Source organism: Wasmannia auropunctata, unplaced genomic scaffold, assembly GCF_000956235.1.
Source record: "Wasmannia auropunctata unplaced genomic scaffold, wasmannia.A_1.0 LD336053.1, whole genome shotgun sequence".
Taxonomy (NCBI): Eukaryota; Metazoa; Arthropoda; class Insecta; order Hymenoptera; family Formicidae; genus Wasmannia; species Wasmannia auropunctata.
Window position 1 is genome coordinate 5,188,010 of NW_012026837.1, and position 18,196 is coordinate 5,206,205.

Consider the following 18,196-nt stretch of genomic DNA (forward strand, 5'->3'; position numbering starts at 1 on the left):
TATTTGAATAAATAATACATTTTTAAGATACAAAATAACTGAACAAGAGCGTTGATGTCACAATTTTAGCAAAGCACAAACTGTATTGAAAGAGAAAGAGAGAGAATATCTCTTCTCCGTTTCCTCAACTTTTTCCTCCCGTCCTGCCACCTCTTGTCTTCGCCAAGACGTTTAAATAACGACTCACGTCGAGCGGGTAAAAGGTAAAGCCCGTCATGAGCGTCTTATAGAATACGTCAAACAGCGGCGAAATTTGACGGGACGGAAGAGGGGATACGGCTTGCATTGAGAGAGAAAGAGAGAGGGGAGGGAGGAGGAGGAGGAGGGGGAATGAAGGGACGTCGTAACGATAGCAATCTCAAAAATGTCGATCATACGCCACGCACCGTGTCGGCAATGTATACTTCAGTGACGAGCGTTCGATTGACAGGATGTACGTTAACAGCAATGGCAGCCGATCAATAAATTTTAGTCTCATGCAAAATTATGTAAATCTTTTTGTGACAGACATATATACATACATACATACATACATACATATATATATATATATATATATATATATATATATGTGCGTGTGTGTGTGTATAGCACGTTTCTAGTTCCATCAGATGATTTAAAATAATTGTAAAATGTTATACATATATATATATATATATATGTATAAAATCGGAAGTAGCATGTTCAGGGAATATGGCGGGAATTTTCCCGGAAGCGGAAAGCAATTCCATTCTTCCGCGTCGCGACCGCTCGGCAAATCATCGACAAAACCGAGCGTCCTTCCTTCACGTCCTTCCCTCGCAAACTCGTCCACCGTCCCGGCATGCTCCGAGTTTCTCAGGTCATATTTTTGACAGGAATATTGCATTTTGCCAGAACAATGCATACCGAAGTAAATTTCATACAAATTTACATAAGTTTGTTTTCAACGCAATTGTTTTATGCAAAAACGGCCATGTATAAAAATGGTATCATATTCTGTTTTTTTTTAAGCTGCTCCGAAATTTAAGACACAAAAAAGACGATTTTTTATCGACAAACTTTATTCGTATCAAAACACACTTTTAAACAGCAATACGCTCAATGTTTTCAGAGCAAAAACCGATTAATTTAGAACGCTTCAGAGAACTAAGTTGTCGAAAATTTTCACGAAAAATATTTACATGATATAATATTTAACCATTATTTTAGCACATGTGTAGACACAAACGCTTGGTCGATTAGCTGGCGGTAATAAAAACAGCTTTTTCAAAGTTATCGACACATAGAACAAAAACGCACCTGCAATTACGAAATACCGCTCTTGTTCATTATTTCCGTATGGAGTGGCGGAAAATAACGATGTCATAAGCTAACAGCAAGAAACCTTAATCGATTAATCACTTAAGGAGAGTCTACTTGCTTTTACCACAGATGTCTCGCCTCCTCCCGGACGTGCGCATAGTTAGACACTTAAAAGAGTTAAGAATTAAGTTCCAATGTAAAAAAAGAGAGAGCGAGAAAGAGAGAGAGAGAGAGACCAAGTCGGTCGGCGATATTCCGTATCGCATCGCAATTCTGGGTTGTCGTCGCACGCACGCGAGACCCAGAAATCCCGTACGTAGCTGCATGGCGCTCGTCACTTTTATGCCCGTCGCGATAAAATAATAAACCGCATTTGCGGTATCGCGGTGTATCGCGGCCACGGCATTGCGCGAGTCTCTCACGTTTCGAAATGACGGGCTCGTTTCGGCCACCCGGGTAACGAGGGAAAGGAGGTTGGAAAAACGCGCGCGGTTTTCCTACCATCGTCAAACCGTATGCTGTAATAAACAGACGAGCCGGATGAGGGACGCGCGCCGAATTATTGCCACGCCGACGAGTCCTGCGGCACCCATTTTGCACAGACGACATTTCGAGCGTTTTTCTTTGCGATTATAACGGCGCATAAACGTATTTCGCGGAAAGTACTCGGTAGCGGAAATATGTAGATGAATTAACGATCGGACAGTCTCTCGATAAAAAGAGAATATTCCTCCATGTAATGGCAATTATATTTCTCAATTTATCATCTACTTATATCTCGGCGTTTTTTTTAATAATTTTATAAAAATTTCATTAATTAGGAGATTCATTCTCATTCGCTTTACGTAAACGCACTTTGCATGTAATTATCATTACGGTCCTTGTAACATAATAAACGCGTCAGAACGGGCAATAAATAAAAAAAGTCTACATTGTCTGTCGTGTTAAATTAGAGTTTGGATCAGGGTGAATTACATTATCCGCGAGTCTTGTATCGCACAGAATCCCCCTCGATTTGTAAATCTTCGCCGATAATACCTATTATGCATCCGCGTGTAAACCGTGTAAACATTATTACAAATGCTGCACGTCCAATGTTACACTCCCTTGCAATGTAATATAAGAGTTAATAATAACCGCGGTGTATAACTTCCGTAACTATGAATTCCTATACCTATCGATCGCGTTAAATTCTCTCTCTCTTTCTCGACACGATTCTATAACGCAACTGCAAGTTAATACATTTTTCTGATAACGCTCGCAGCGCATACAATTCTTATCCGATTTAAAAAAAAACGAAAGAAAAGAAATTAGTTTTTCCATGAGTTTTTTATTTCGTCTATCTGTATGAATCTATTTTACTCTTCTTTCTATTCTTCCTATTCTTTCTACTCCTCTCCTTCTTAGGTTTTGGTTATTTGTATAATTTTGCCTCGACTGTCCTCAGCTATCTGCTGTACTGTCTCTCGCGCAAAAAGTACGAGTTCATGGATGTGATTGGATTCTTATCCGATAGAAAAGAAAAACAAAAGAAAAGAAATTAGTTTTTCTATGTGTTTTCTATTTCGTCTATCTATACGAATCTATTTTGTTCTTCTTCTTATTCTTCCTATTCTATTCCTCTCCTTCTTAGGTTTGGTTACTTGTTTAATTTTGTTTCGACTCTCCTTAACTATCTGCTGCACTATTTCTCGCAAAAAACACGTGTTCATGTGTGTACGTATGCGGGTGTGTATGTACGTGTACACGAGTATATTGAGCTCGGATACGTGGATTCGCTAAACCCAAATGACTGCGCGGATCAGTCAACCCCTCGCGCAAGTGGCAGCGTTTACAGTGAAGGCTGCGAAGACTGCTATCGCCTCGAATGAGGTTTATAACGTGCCATCTAGCGTTTATTCTACCATAAAGCCAATCTATGTCACCTATCTCTCTGGCACTAGTATATCACGTGCATAAAAATATTTCTCCAGTTCTACGGTCAATACTGCACGGAAAAATCTCTGATTCGCCGAACGAACTTTCTTGCTCGCTTGAAATTGCTGCGAATAACGATTTTTGAGCGAAGTATCGTTGCCGAAATATTCTACGTACTTATTATTATTATTATTATTATTAGACGCAATCGGACAAAGACAAACGAAATGTTACACAGTTGCATTTTGTGTGTTTCAGTGCGGTGGCTTTCCCTGCGTCGAGAGCGCTAATAAACGCAAGTCGCCGAGGGTGAGTAATAAAACTTTCCTGCAACGAATCTAGGATATGGCATTAGATATAAATGTCAGTTTGCAAATAGAGCAGCGGGATTAAAACAGACAGGGATTTAAAGGGACAAGGATAACGAGCCCTTCTCTCGTTTCATCGAGAATCGTCGCCAACTAATAAATTTTCGGGTGTTGTGCACGATATAATAAAAAAATATGAAAAATGAAAAAAAAAACGCGTGACCGCGCGAGGCAATAAGAATTGTCGTGGGGTAAAGAGTTATTCGGTACGCCACCGGGCTCTTTTTCATTTTTCAAATGGCTGCGCCATGAAACTACGCGAGCGATAAAGCCGGCAAACAGATTTCATGCACGAGCGAATACCGGCTGCCTCGCGGGACCCGCGCCGCGCCGGCTATATCGGCTCCTCGACCCGGGCGGTTGTACAACGATTTTTGTTGTTTTCCACCCGTGACGCTGACCAATTCTATTACACGCGACGCGCGGCATGACCGGGTTATGGGTTTAATATCTCGTAAGACAGCGGTTATATACGCCGCGGATAGGCCGGCTCTGTATGCGCTTGCGTTACATTCAATCAAGTAAGCTCCGAATTTGTCATTGGCAAACAACATGGTTTCCACGTACATACGCCGACTACGATCGTTAATTACGATCGTGTGCATACAGACTTCGAGTCACTGTCGCATCGATGAGCCACTAATGGGATTCAGGTAATTCAATTACACGTAACGAAGACGTGTGCCCCGCGAAGCCGATTTCGGATAAAGGGTGATTTTCTCGAAGAGAAAGATACAAGATAGATTTTAGACGAAATTTCCTATCGGCGTATATTTTAACTAATTGCTCACGAAAAAACAAAAAAATATATATATATGTGTCAGTCGGAATCGTATGTATCTCACTCGTCCCTGCCTCGTCTGTCACGCGGCGCTTTCGGCGGAACAAATAAGCGACGCGGAACATCATTACGTCAGGACCAAATCAGAGCAGCGCAAAGCTGGCGAAACGACGTATCGTTATTCCTTCCCTAATGCGCGCATTGTACGCCGCGTAACGCAGTTACGTATATTATGCAGCGGTATGCAAACGGCACACCAAGCCCGTCCTCCCTGTCTCTCTGTTATCTCCTCTCTCCGTCCCCTTCGTATTTCGTTCCTTGTCACTACATCTCGTGGAAGTCGAGTCTCTCTTAATCATGCAGCGGTGCGTACACATCCGTGGAAATTTACGCATTACGAGCTGTTGTGCCGCAATCGCGGCGCGACAACGGCAAATCCGCAGAAAGGGCAAGGAAAGGAATTCAGGGAAAATAGAAGAAGAAAAATAATGCACAGTTAACAAAAAAGTACGCTGTGTTTAGTACGGAAACTTGTGTGTGTTAGATGCTATTTTCTTTCATAAATTTAGACTTTTTTTTATAAACATTACGATTTAGCTTTAAATTATAATTAAATTAAAATAACGTTCGCTTGTAATTGAAAGAAGTATTTATTAATATTAAATTTATTTCTAATCTCATTGATAAAAATATATTTAAGTTAAATATATTTAATTTTCTGCATTGTGCGGGGAAGGGGATAAAAAAAAATTTACTGTAAAGAGAATATTAGATTTTAAATATAGAAGAGAATAATTACGGAATTATGACGTATGTCATGAATTAATAAATAAAATTATATACCATTTTTGTAAGTATCTCAAGACGCAATGTATAATGCATAATTCCGTTGGTCTCGCAAGCTTCTAGACATAATGTATAATGTATTACGTAATCCTAATTTTTGGGTCATGAAACTTTATATGCGGAGCAGAGTGCAAAGTTGCTAAAACAAAACTCGATGAAATATTTATTAAAAAGTTTAACATTCGGGTTTTTTTTCTAAACTTTCCACGGAACATATGCCGCGCGGTGGCAAACGGAAGTGGAGGTTTTCCGAACACGCTGCTGCGGCGGCAGCTGCCTACCCCTCTCCCCCATATCGTTCGCTTGTCAGATGAAAAATCTTCGCCGTTAAAACCTGGGTGCTCACTAGGTCCCTTTGTCAAATCGACGCCTGGGCCGTCTTACGGCGACGTCGCATCCGTTCGAGACGGCGGAAGCCATTATACGCGTTTTCCAGCTCGCTCGTAATCGCGTTACAAGATTCCTCGGGCGGCCGTAAACGTTAACGCGATGACGCGATCGATCGCGCCGAATGAATCGCGGGCGTTCTCGGACGAGTCTCTCTCTCTCTCTCTCTCTCTCTCTCTCTCTCTCTTTCTCTCTCTCGAATTATTCGTCGTCTAAAGTAGAAAATGGGACGCGGGGCGGGCAGGGAGATCGTTAGGAGAAATGAAAATAAATTGCCCGGCTGGGTGGGTTCTAAGTAGGCCGTTGGCGATTTGAGTGCGATCGTGGAAATGGCGCACGATAAAAATGCGCACGGTGTTTGTTACGTCGTTAGACATAATCGACTTTACTCTCTCATCAGGTTAACACGCGTAAAATGAGCAAAATCACTCGCCCATTTCCGCGTTCAAGAAATGAAAAAATCGTCATTCCGCCAATTGTATCATTAATAATAAAAAATAATAGGGTGTTCTGGAAGATGGCTTCGGAAAGATGACTTTTTCGGTGCTTTCGCGAAAAGCTTCAACGATCTTCAATATATGTAATTAAAGAAAGTCTTAATGTTAACCGTGCGATGCGCAACCCGGCGACAATAAGCTTTGCGATTATATAATTGCAGTCTCCCGTTTGTTCGCGCGCGGGGGATAGAAAACAGAGAAGACTCGGGATATTTGATACCCCTTCTCGCTGTAATTTCGACGAATTTCAAAGTCGAGGACAGTTAGCGAAACTGAGAAAAGAATCTCGGCGACTTCTCGAACTTCCTCGAACACGCAACTCAAGGAGGACGGATGTCGCGAATACCTTTCCGAGAAAAAGTTAAAACGCCATCGATATCGAAGATATTGAATATCCGTAGATTATGCTTTGTTTAAGAAACGTCGCCGGGCTACAAGCTTCTTTATTTTATGGATGAGTCCGCGTTGGATTGGCTCATATACCTATAATGTTTTTGAAATCTTATTTCTTCACTACAGTAGCCGAAGATTTAGAAAACATAAGATATGTATATTTGCCCGAAGATCGATGTGAATAGCAAGAAAATTGATCGATAATAAATGAAATAAAAATTTACCTTCATGTTTTTTTGCACGCATACCATATCGTAGTAGCCTCTTCTTTAAGAGATTTTTCTTCTGTAAAAAAAAGAAGAAAATTGTAATATATGTCACATGAATTAATTAAAAAACGTCTCATTCTTTTATTGAGAAAAAATTGACATAAATGTTTTTTTAACGAGAATATAAAAAAAAGATAATTCATCGCAATTTTCCAATCTTCATTATTTACATTATACAATTAAAAACCAATTATGCTGAGATTCATGTAAAATTAACTAAAAAAATATCATTTCCTCATTTATATATTTCTTAATAACTTTAACTTGCCTTACAAAAACCTTATTTTCAATCTGTAATTATTGCATGTACATCTATAATGATATTAAGATATTTTTGTTAGAAATAAATCCCAATTTCCGATTAATAAACAAAAACACATTTTAAATTTATTTCTGTCTACGCAAAGAAGTGAAAAGAGCAAGATCTTTATTATATAATACTATATTTTGACAGAGCACAAATGTACGTTTTAAGTTACATTTATTATAAAACATTTCAGGGTATATAAATGATAAAAAAAAAATGAATAAAAACTCTCATAAGAGTATTGAAATAATGAAGTTTATTGGAAAGTACGAGTGTGCATTGAAAGTAATAAGCTATTTTCTATCGTGAACTTTTTAATAATAAGAAAGTCCTTAATGCTGGCTGCCTTTTCTCTGTTAAAATATTCATTCATGCTCGGTGGAATCCCACCGGGAGAGGGGCGAGGGGGAGATCTCTACGTAATTTAGCGAATCGATTTAATTCCCATCTCCCAAAGATAAATAATCTCGCGAGATTATTGTCCGCTCGATGAAACTGTCAAATATTAAACCCAATCCTCATATAACACGAGATTCCCTCGTAAAGCTCCCGACCAGACAGCCCGTCCAGATCTCACGGGAGAAATAAAAATTTGTTAAATAATACAGTAATATTCAGACGTCAATTTTATGCTTGATGCATAACCGTGTCATGATCTTTATCTCTCGCGTCTATCTTCGTTCAAAATTATGATAGAAAGATAAAAAGATTATCGTGGACAAAACTGTTTCTGCAAACGATCGGCATGAGTCCGTTTTTGCGGTTGAGTAACCGTTCATGATCTATCGCGTAATGGAAGCGCGAAATCACGGATTCGTTCACGTTTTGTCATTCTTTTTCCTTTGGCCTATAAAGCGCGATCGCGAAAGGAGGCGGTGTGCCGCGCCAGATGAGAAAATCGAATATCGATATGAAATTCTCCATTCTTCAAGCCTACGCTCGTAAGGAGCGTGCGATTTTATCTATTGGCCCGGAATATGGCTGGATTAAGGTCCCACGATACCGTGAACTTAACGTTCTCGAAGAATATCGTAACACAATGGAGAGGTTCCGTTACGTTATCAATTATATATCGCTCTCGTATAAATATTTCACTTTTTCTTATATACACGCGCGACGTTCAGAGCCGTCGAACAGCGATTGAAATCATAAATCATCTATACATTTCTTCGTCGTAACTGATATCGACGTACTTTTTCTACCTGCAAACGTAGCAAATCGGGACAGAAATTACGATGTAAAATAGTTCGATGAAGAGTTGATAAAACCAAGTCAAATTTTATATTGATAACATTACTTTATTATCAATTCAAATTAATATAAAATTACATCGGAATTTTATATTAATTGAATTAATTGAATGTTTTATACAATTATTAAGCTATATTAAATTTTGTAATTAAAGGTGTATATATACTTTAATAAAATTGATTGCGAGTCTATCATTCAATTTTATTAATAAATCGCGTTTAATTTTCTTCTATTTGTATTAATGATACTAATGATACAATTTAAACAATACCGCGATTTTAACGCGAAGAATATATCAAGTAGTAACGAGGCTTCCCGATTTTTTGCAAAAGTCATTTTTGCATTATTCTTCTGCAAAATCTGTCCACTGACGGTCGACGCGGCAGAATGACTTCGGAATTCAATCTGCGAGCCAACGGCGACGTTTTAAAACGGCACTTCAAAGAGGACACGTAATATCCGCTGGATCGATTAACAGCACACGACATTTTGGGTGTGTACGATGTATATACATGTATTTTTATATCTATATATAAAAGAGGAATTGGATTTATCACGTAACATCACTCGTTTTAAACAAGGGCTGGGATCAAGACTGTCGTGACTGCCTTTCGCGTTCCCGTAATCATCGCGGACCCGCTGGCTGGCGCAACACGATAGCTTATCGATCAAAATAATGTCTGCGGATGTTGCATAGACGATAGTGCACGGAACTAGTAAGCATACGTATATCGTGTCCGATAAGTTAAACGGTAATTCGAACAATATTTCATATCCTTTCTCTTTCCTATCTTATTGGACGGAAGAAATCGAGACGTTTTATTTGTACGTGTAACATGAGTGTACGACATAAAGCCCCTTTTCTCGACCTGACGTGTACGATAGTGAAAATCTCGAGTTCTTAAGTCCTAAAGTCTCTTCCGCTACGAAAAATTCGACTCGACATCGGTTTAAAGAATAATCTCTGGCCCCGCGCTGACCCGGTTTCCAGCGCGGTGTTAAAAATAAGAAGTGCCGCCGGAATACCGCGAAACTTTCCAAGTTACGCCGCGACGGATATACGCGCGCGCGGAGGAAAATCTCTGGGATCATTCATAAATCACTTAGCTATCAGACCGCTCCATTTTGTCACCGATGCGATCGGGGGCCTCCGCTTCACTCTAGATTGAGATGAATCTCAAGGCGGCGCAAATTAAATTCGTGCTTCATTATTCATCGTAGACGGCGGTGCGGCTCCATTAAAAACGTATTAGAGCCGTACCGCGTACCGCGAGCGCAGTCGCGCCGCGCGGAAGAAAGATCTCGTCGGACAGATCTCTCTATGTATAGAGAGCGACAAATTCATTAGCGCGTAATCGTCGATCCCTTCTTTTTAACACGCTGAAAGTAGCGCGTTTATCATTTCGTTTAGTATCGGTTTTTCTTCGCGACGAAATAAGACGATCCTTCGCGCGGGCCGATACGGCGAGAATATATTGCACGTTGTTGGCGCGTTTGATTAAACAAACGAACGGAAGGGTCCTTTCTACTTCGATTTCGCTGATCGGCGAATTTGCGCGAATCGACGACCTATTAATAATATAGGTATGCAGGGGAGAGGGAAAAAATAAAATAAAGTCACATAGAATTTACAATTTGCAAGATTGAGGCGAATCGTTCCGCCGATTTTGTGTCGGCCGTTTCTTTAACCGCAGCTGTTACATTGCGCAGTTTTCGCGAGAAATACGGATGCAATCTCTCGCAATCAAGAAGCGTAATTAAAGTACCATCAATTATTTGATTCGCAAGGAACGATAAAATAACACAAGGAGATATGCGCACGTCGCCGTATTTTACAGCACTAAATTAAGATCGAAGCAAATCAGACGCGACACACACACACACACACACACACACACATAAATACACATAATTAAGAGATTCGCGATATTTGACGAATTAACGTGTCAGTTTCAACTCATTTTCGCGATGTTTTACGAGTATCGAAATTATTTATCAGATCATAATTGGATCAAAATTAGTAAGACATAAAGTGAGAAATACGAAATTCGTGCTCATTTTTTTTGCATGAGAAAAACAAGCAAAAATCAATGAAAGATCAACGAAATTGTACAATTGGGATACATATAATCGATTTTGCGAGAAGTTCCTTTCTTAATAAACGCTTATTAATAAATTTAAATTGAAGAAATTAAGGCTCCCATGAATAAATCAGAAATGATGTGTGAGTTGACATGGATGTTGGCGTGTAATAATTTTATGGCACAAAACTTTTTGGCTGGATATTATAACAATAAAAATTATTACACACCAACATCCGTCGGCTCACATTGGTATTATTTAATTATTTCTGAATTATTAATAAATGCGTGCGTGCGTGTGCGTGTGTGTGTGTATGTGTGTGTGTGTGTGTGTGTGTGTGTGTGTGTGTGTGTGTGTGTGTGTGTGTGTGTGTGTGTGTGTGTGTGTGTGTGTGTGTGTGTGTGTGTGTGTGTGTGTGTGTGTGTGTGTGTGTGTGTGAGCACGAATGCAGTTATGCAGTCTTAATACTGCAGATGTTAGTAATAATTCTGACGGAAGGGGGTAAGACGTGTACATCATGTGTGCAAATGCGACTGCGAGCTCACAGAGAAGTCGGGGCTGATTCTACAGGCGTTTGCTCTATTTCAACAGCCGCTAACCGCTATTTCATTAGTGCGCATTCGGTGATATATGCGTGCGTTTGCGAGTCTGAGGGGAACGTATTAATTAAGGCACACGGGGAAACTTAAACGCATCCGAGACCCAATCAGTCGAAATTATGCATTCCATTAATAAGGAGTCGAAATTTCGAGCGACTCGTTCGTTGCGTACAACGTGGAACAGACGTACGCGTGTTGCGAATATTAAGCCTTGCCTTTGTTAAGATTAGGCCTTTGACGCGAACGATTGCGCATTAAACGAAACGTGCACCTTGTACGATACAATATATCCATAATATACAATATCTAATAGGATCCGTCTTACATTGATCCCCAACTCCCGTGACAATGCAGAACTTTGAATATATTACGCTGAAATTATTATTATAATGAGTAATCGATATAATCTCTGAAATGCAATCCTCTACCGTTATCGATCCTACAATTTATGTGTTCTGCTTTCTTAATTTGAAAGTAATACAGACAGAAAGACAAAAATTAAACAAAGGGATCAAAAGCTGATTAATTACAATTACATCTATGGATTAATAATTTCCATAGTATTTGAAATTTGTCATTGCTAATATCAATGATGTCAGTTAATATTATACACATTAGATTTATAATTTAATATATACATAAGAAACTAAAAAATACTGTGAATAGCAAAAAATGTATATTATTTTAATATTGTAATATTATCAATAATTGTAAATTAATATTGTAATATTAGCAATAATTGTAATATTACCTTAACATTTTTATTAGCATTTTTGACTCAAATAAATCTCAAGAATGTGATTATTGGAATATTTTGTATATTCATTCATATCAGGGTAAAATTAATTTAACAAAATTTTTATAACGCCTTTGTTCTTTTATCGTCTACTATTTCACATATATTTTACGCATGTTCTTCTTACCTCTAGCTCTCCTTCTTACATTATATAATCCTGATTTCTGCTTTCTTGTCAGTGATTTATCCGCGTCTCATCCTTAGCGTGTGCCAAGGAGAATACTATCACCGGTGCTTTATGCAAACCACCGGATCCCCAGCATAATGTGCCTTGTAAGCTTGTCTACGGTTGTCTTGCCTCTTATAGAAAACGGTGGTTAGACGTTGTATTTGTTCTCCTCCGCGGGATAGACATTTCTTGCACTTCCGACGTCACGTAGTCTCAAAGGCACCGTCGTGTTTCTCGAACTATCGTGCCCATGCTTTCCGACGAATGATCGTAGATGAATGATCGCGAATAGCTTGTAAACGCGACGTCTTATTACGTCGAGCTGATTGTGCTCGGTGTGCGAAGTTGGTGCGAATTGTCCGCGAAGGCGAACAGGGATCGCGAAGCGAACAGGATCACTTCAGCGTTACTCGACGGGATCTTCCATTCAATTGTTAATCTATAGCTGCTTTAGGCTAAATAGAATCGTTCAGGAAAGTGGAATAAGAGGGTGATTTTTTTTTTAAATTAATTTAATTTATGTATCGTGAATGCTCCGTATGGGAGAGTGGACGTTCACCCAGTTAGCGCTTTCTCATTATCGAGATTCACTTTTTTAATTATCGAGGAATTTTCCCATTATCTGAGTGTAGTGCTGCATTATACCGATGTTGGAAAAGTGGACAGGTGTATTGTTTTAATCCGCGATATCCGCGCATACACAGGCGTTCTCGTATCGGAGGACCGTTCTCCGCAGGTGGAGAATCGAAGCGGACGAGCGAGGGGGATGAGGAGGAGCCGCGCGAAGAGAAGGGGGGGGAGTGTGAGAACGCGCGCGCGGGGAGATGAAGGGACGGTGATTCCACTTCGTGGGTTAAGGACACTGAAATGGAGGGCCAAGACAGTGGACCCGCGACAATGGGTCCGTCAAGCGATTGTGCAGCTCCTCGCCCCCCCCCCTCTCCCCCACCGCCGTTCCCTCATGCCTCTTCGTGGGAGTTCGCGAGATCGATAGAGAGCAGGTTGCCTTTCATCGAAAGGAGGTCCATCGTTGAATATCGCATCGCCCATCGCGCCATTATACGGAACCGAATAGGTCCGAAGGCAGCTTTCGTGATCCCCGCCGTGCGCGCCGCGCCGCTGCGAGCTCGAGTTTGACGTACTTGAAATTAACGTCGCGTCGCTCGTATGTAAAATGCAAAGCAGAATGTGTCGGAAAGTTCGCGCGTGTTCTACTAGACGACGCTATTCTCTTAAATGCATACCGCACAGTGAGTTGCAAATTTATGCAAAGAGATCTGCATTCTTCGGTGCATTCGCGATTTTTCCATTTCGCCAGTCATCAGCGCTCATTTAACATTAGAGATGGTCGAAAGCGTCGCAAATGCGATTATCGCACTTTCGTAATTGGAAAAAAATATTCTTGTTCAATATTTAGCACTTGCGCTCGGCTTAATATATCTATCGTGTAATATGTCAGGTCTATTTTTGCACGCAACTTTTATACCTTTTTTTTTTTTTTGCGAGGATCGATACCCGCCAGACAAGTACAGTTTCCTATTGAGAGTGCAAAGATTGCACACTCCTTGCTCATTATACTTGGCACTTTTCGAGTCAAACGGCGCCTTATTATCGCTTTAAGAGGAAGCCGGAGATTTTCGCTCTTCCTCTCCTTTCTCTGCAAACGGACTCCGCTCTCGAGAATTACTTAGAATCGAATTGTTGCATTTATCTACCTCTTTGTGAGATAATTCCCTCTTCGAGGCTTCCTTGTATCGTTTTGCTCTTTATCCCCGCGATCTTTGTTCACCCGCTGAATGAACGTTCAGCTGAATGCTGGCAAGTTGTCAGCGTCTAACAGTCATTGTAATGATACGGCTTGTTGACAGAATTGAAAGGCTTTGTAATAAACTATGTACTCTCATATCGAAGTTTCGTTCCGCCAGAAACGTTGAAACTTCTTACAAACGAAGGTATTCCCACTATTACTATTTGTCAATTTATGTAAATGTTGAGTAATACGAAGTAATACAAATTATCTATATTTTAGGCACATTAATGGCAGAATACTGTTTAAAAAAATGCAAATATACGTAGTGTGAGATTTTACACTTTTAATAAGTTTCAACGTATAAATCTTGTCAAAGAGTATTTATGGGAATATTTCATATACTGATCTTAAAATTCACTTTGACTTTTTTATCCAGCAAATTTGCATGATATAGTGACGGGGAGGGGGGAGGGGGGTATCATCGATGTGTATCTCGCGAGCGCAAAGGCAAACGCAAAACGATACCGTAACTCTATTAATGCCGCGGCCCCAAGTCGTTCTACGGTTCTCTTTCAAGCGGAAACGCGGCGAGGAGTGGTGCCCCTCACCAGAGGCGCCTCGCCAGAGAGGTAGATCGAAGTGAAAAGGAGATAAGCAAGTTAAGACGAAGAAGAACACCTATCCGGGAATGGTGGAGGGAAAAAAAAAAAAGAGAGATAGGAGAGTGCCTCTTCTCTCCGTAGACGTCGGTTCCTTTATACCATCCGACTACTTCTCCTCCTCCGAGCCGGGTCGTCCCGCTTGCACTCCGCTCCATTGTCTTCGGAGCACCGCAAAAGGGTTCCCAAACACGCCCCATCCCGGCCGACGTCTACTCGTCTACTCTTCCAACGTCTCGCCCCGCCGACCGCCTCCGGGATCCCAAGATGAAAATAGGTTGATGCTCGAGAGAGATCCGAGGAGGTCGCGCGCGGGGTTGGAGAGGAGGTCGTAGGTCGTCGAGAAGTCGCGAGCTTTCAGCGACGTGTGTTGTACGTGCGTGCGTGTATGTGTGTATGTGTGCGTATGTGTGTCTACACGTATGTATATATGTCTGTATGCGCGAGCATGCCGCTTGTGGATTATCGTCGTACCGCCATTTTAACGCTTGTCATACCTGCCGTGTTGTCTTAAAACTCTCCGAAATAAAATGGATGGTAAAGCTCTGCTTTGTCTCTCACGAGCGAGCGATTGCAGCTGTTGCGGCGATAAAACTTGGAAAATAAAACTTATGAAGACTAATCTATTATACATCATTTTCTCGCAGTCATCACGTATACTCTACATGCATCTTTTATACGTGTTTGTATTCGAAATAGAAAGACGCAATGAAGTTAAACAGCCGTGTTGATAGAGAACATGAATCTGAGTTATCGTTAAGAAAATTGGAACGCACTTTTACAAATACAAGAACTTGCTGAATTATGAATTATATTAGCATACGAATATACAATTTCGATTACGCGACAGCCTATATAATGCACGTATATACATCAGCTGTCTAATGCTATAAAGATGAAACGTGAAAATCTAGCGCTCGCAGAGAACTTTATTCTCCTATAAGAATATAAAGTAATGAGGGGAACGTGGCGAAATTGAAAAGTGTCGCTACACCATCTCACGCCGAGAGATCTCTTTCTCTCAAGAAGGAATTCAAGCCAGTCAGAATTCGCGGAAAGGGCGACGGATATACGTCCGTTGGTTCGATTGTGCGCGGCGCGGCGCGGCGCGGAACGTCCCGGATATGAGTTACTGACCCGTGCATAAATGGACGTTATGAATTCTTCCAAGGAATATTCATCGGAATCGAGGCATGGCGCGGATTCGCCGTGGCGCGTCGTACAGAGGAAATCGAGTATGAGCCGAGGGAGCGATGCGCGCCGACGACGCCGGCGTTGGGCGACTCCCCCTCACCCCGTCTCGCGCGAACAGTGGGTGAGCTTTTCTATCTCACCGTGAGATCGAGAGGAAATCTTCAGATCGTCGAAGACGGGGAGGAAAGATTGCCTGCACCCTTCCAGGACGAGGGAATCGGCAGGGGTAAGTAAAGGCGACGCTGGAGGGTGCGCATTCCCCCCCCCCCCTCATCGAAGACTCGTCGATGAAAATCGCGCGATTTACCCGACCGCCATGCCTCCGCGGAATAATGGATAACGTCTGGGAATCCTCCCCCTCACAATATTCGCTCTCGAGTCGTGTGCTCGCGGCTCGAGGGGAATAATCAGGCCGTATCTGAATGCGCCGGCGCAACGAGTCGGTCATCCGACCGATCGAGCGTTTTATCGACTTCCATTTCTTTCCTCCCCGAAGGGCTAACCCCGTCCTTTAAATAGAAGAAAAAAAGAATTGCCGAAAGTAAAGTACATCGGGCATACCTGGCGATTCTTTATTTCCTAAGGGCAAGGGTAAGAAGAGGGTATTTAATTCTTTACAACGGGTGAGACGAGATCAATTCGTCTTTCGCGAGAGAATCCCTCTCAACGAATCTTTTTCTTGAAATTTATTCCATCCAGCCGGAAGAGTAGTTGGATGGAATAAAGAAGTCGTCCTCTGTCTGTCGCGCCGTCATCTTTTTGTTCTTTCTCGCGTGTACTCGTCTTCTTAACTCGCTTATCTCCCTTTTCTATTCGATCTGCTCCGTTCACAAAGGGATTCGCGCTTCTCCTCCGTTTTTCCTCCCCCGCCCCTTCCCTCCCGTGCCACACGCTCTCCCGAAATCTTCTATCCCACGATATTCTACCTCACGGTGTATCGATCCTTTTTTTTCCCCTCATTTTTATCTCTCCTTTATCTGCCATGATCAAAGAAGTTTCGAAGTTCTCTTGGGGACTTTCGCGCATTTTGCTACGTCGAGAAAGCGAATACTCAATGTCGTTACTGGATATCCATAGATAAATATGATCGATGAAGACTTGAGCAAGCTCGATTTAATCTCACTTTGGATGAAAATGTTTGACAAAAAAAAAAGAGACCGGACGCGCAACGAAATGCGTAAATCTTTTTCCCTTTCTTCTAACTACACAAACTCTTCGAAATCTTCAATCTTCTCTCAATTATGCGTAGCGAAAAACATACGAAAGATATTAGACGTTACGCGTTACCTTACGGGGATTAGAATCACCGGCATTACGGTGACATTATCGGGACAAAGAATACGTCCCGCGATTACGTCGTTCCGACGATATTGTTTCGTATAGGCTACAACATCTATATATTATGAAGTTAAATCGATTATACGACGCTTTGAGCGGGGTATTATTTCATCAACACGGACTAAACGCTCGTCGTCATTGTGCTTGCATGGAAGACCATGTCAAAGGCGACGAGGGCGATCACCTTAATTAAGCGGTTACCGGATTGGAGCGATAATACCTGGGTCGTATAACTATGTATCGATGCATCAATACCCGCCGATGTAGCGTGATCGATGATACGGCGAAAACGGACTACATCAAAGAAAATCCCCGTGACAATATCTAATTAGCGTCATCTTTGCGCGCGATGCAGGCGGGGAAAACCCAAATCTCCCTCCGTCCGCGCTTGCTGTTTTGTGCAGCGTGAAAATCTGCCCCGATATTTTCCCCAATATTTGCGCGCAATCGGATAAAACGCTCGCGTCCCCTTTGCTGCTGAAACCTGGACGAGAAGTTATGCGAAGTAAATTACGTACGTATAAAAAGCTTCTCCTAGTTTAATATAACGAGCTTTCTGATTAATTAAAAAAATAATATCCCGCCTTTGTTCACGGTAATCAAATCCTTTTTCCGAGATGTTTCAGTCTCTTTGTATAAATAAAATACAGCATCTGCATCAGTTATTATACATTGGCCAGCTTACACTCGTACACTTTCTCCAGCGTGACAATCCAAAAAGTATGTTTCGGATTCTAATAGTTAATTTTTCTCACCGTCCTTCCGTTAAGTTCTTATTTTCGCACATTAGACAGTATTCCCGTCGCTCGTTTCCCGACGACGACGACGACGACGACAACGACATCCCGCGTGTCGTTCAAAGGACTCAGCCGTGTCGTGTTGTAAGGACGCCGTCTGAAAGACCCGGGCGCTACGCGGTCTGTCTTTCCCCGCCCTTGCCGGTACGCTAAGTCCCATTCAGCCGTTTTCTTTCAGCGCGTCGAGCCGAGGCAAGTTTCGCGAAGAAGGGAAACTGGGAGGGAGCAGCGACAGCGACGTCGGGAAACTTTCAATTACGTTCGCGTAGCGTGTCGGCGTGTATATCCTGATACCCTTCTCCCGGTTTCCCTCCCCCCTCCCTCCCTTTCTTCTGGTCTCTAGAAGTCCTTAAGCCCCCTATGCCCGGGGGATCAGATCCATCTGATTACCGGTAATGGGGTTGTGTTTTAAGCCACCTCCGTAGTCACGCGGCGAAGAGGAGGCGAGGAAGAGCGAGGGGGGAAGCGCGTCTCCCTTGTTCAATAAGTCTATCGGGGGGAGAGAGAGAGAG

The 18,196-nt window shown here is 41.8% G+C and overlaps 1 protein-coding gene across 3 annotated transcripts in view; it reads left to right on the top strand.

Annotated features, from left to right (window-relative positions):
• Window positions 1-18,196, top strand: part of LOC105451240 (neurexin-1) — a 214,553-nt gene that overhangs the window by 11,728 nt on the left and 184,629 nt on the right. For all 3 annotated transcript variants that reach the window (XM_011691576.1, XM_011691577.1, XM_011691578.1), the window contains exon 2: window positions 3,460-3,510. In XM_011691576.1, coding sequence (XP_011689878.1) covers window positions 3,460-3,510 — 51 coding nt within the window. The remainder of the gene's footprint in view (window positions 1-3,459; window positions 3,511-18,196) is intronic.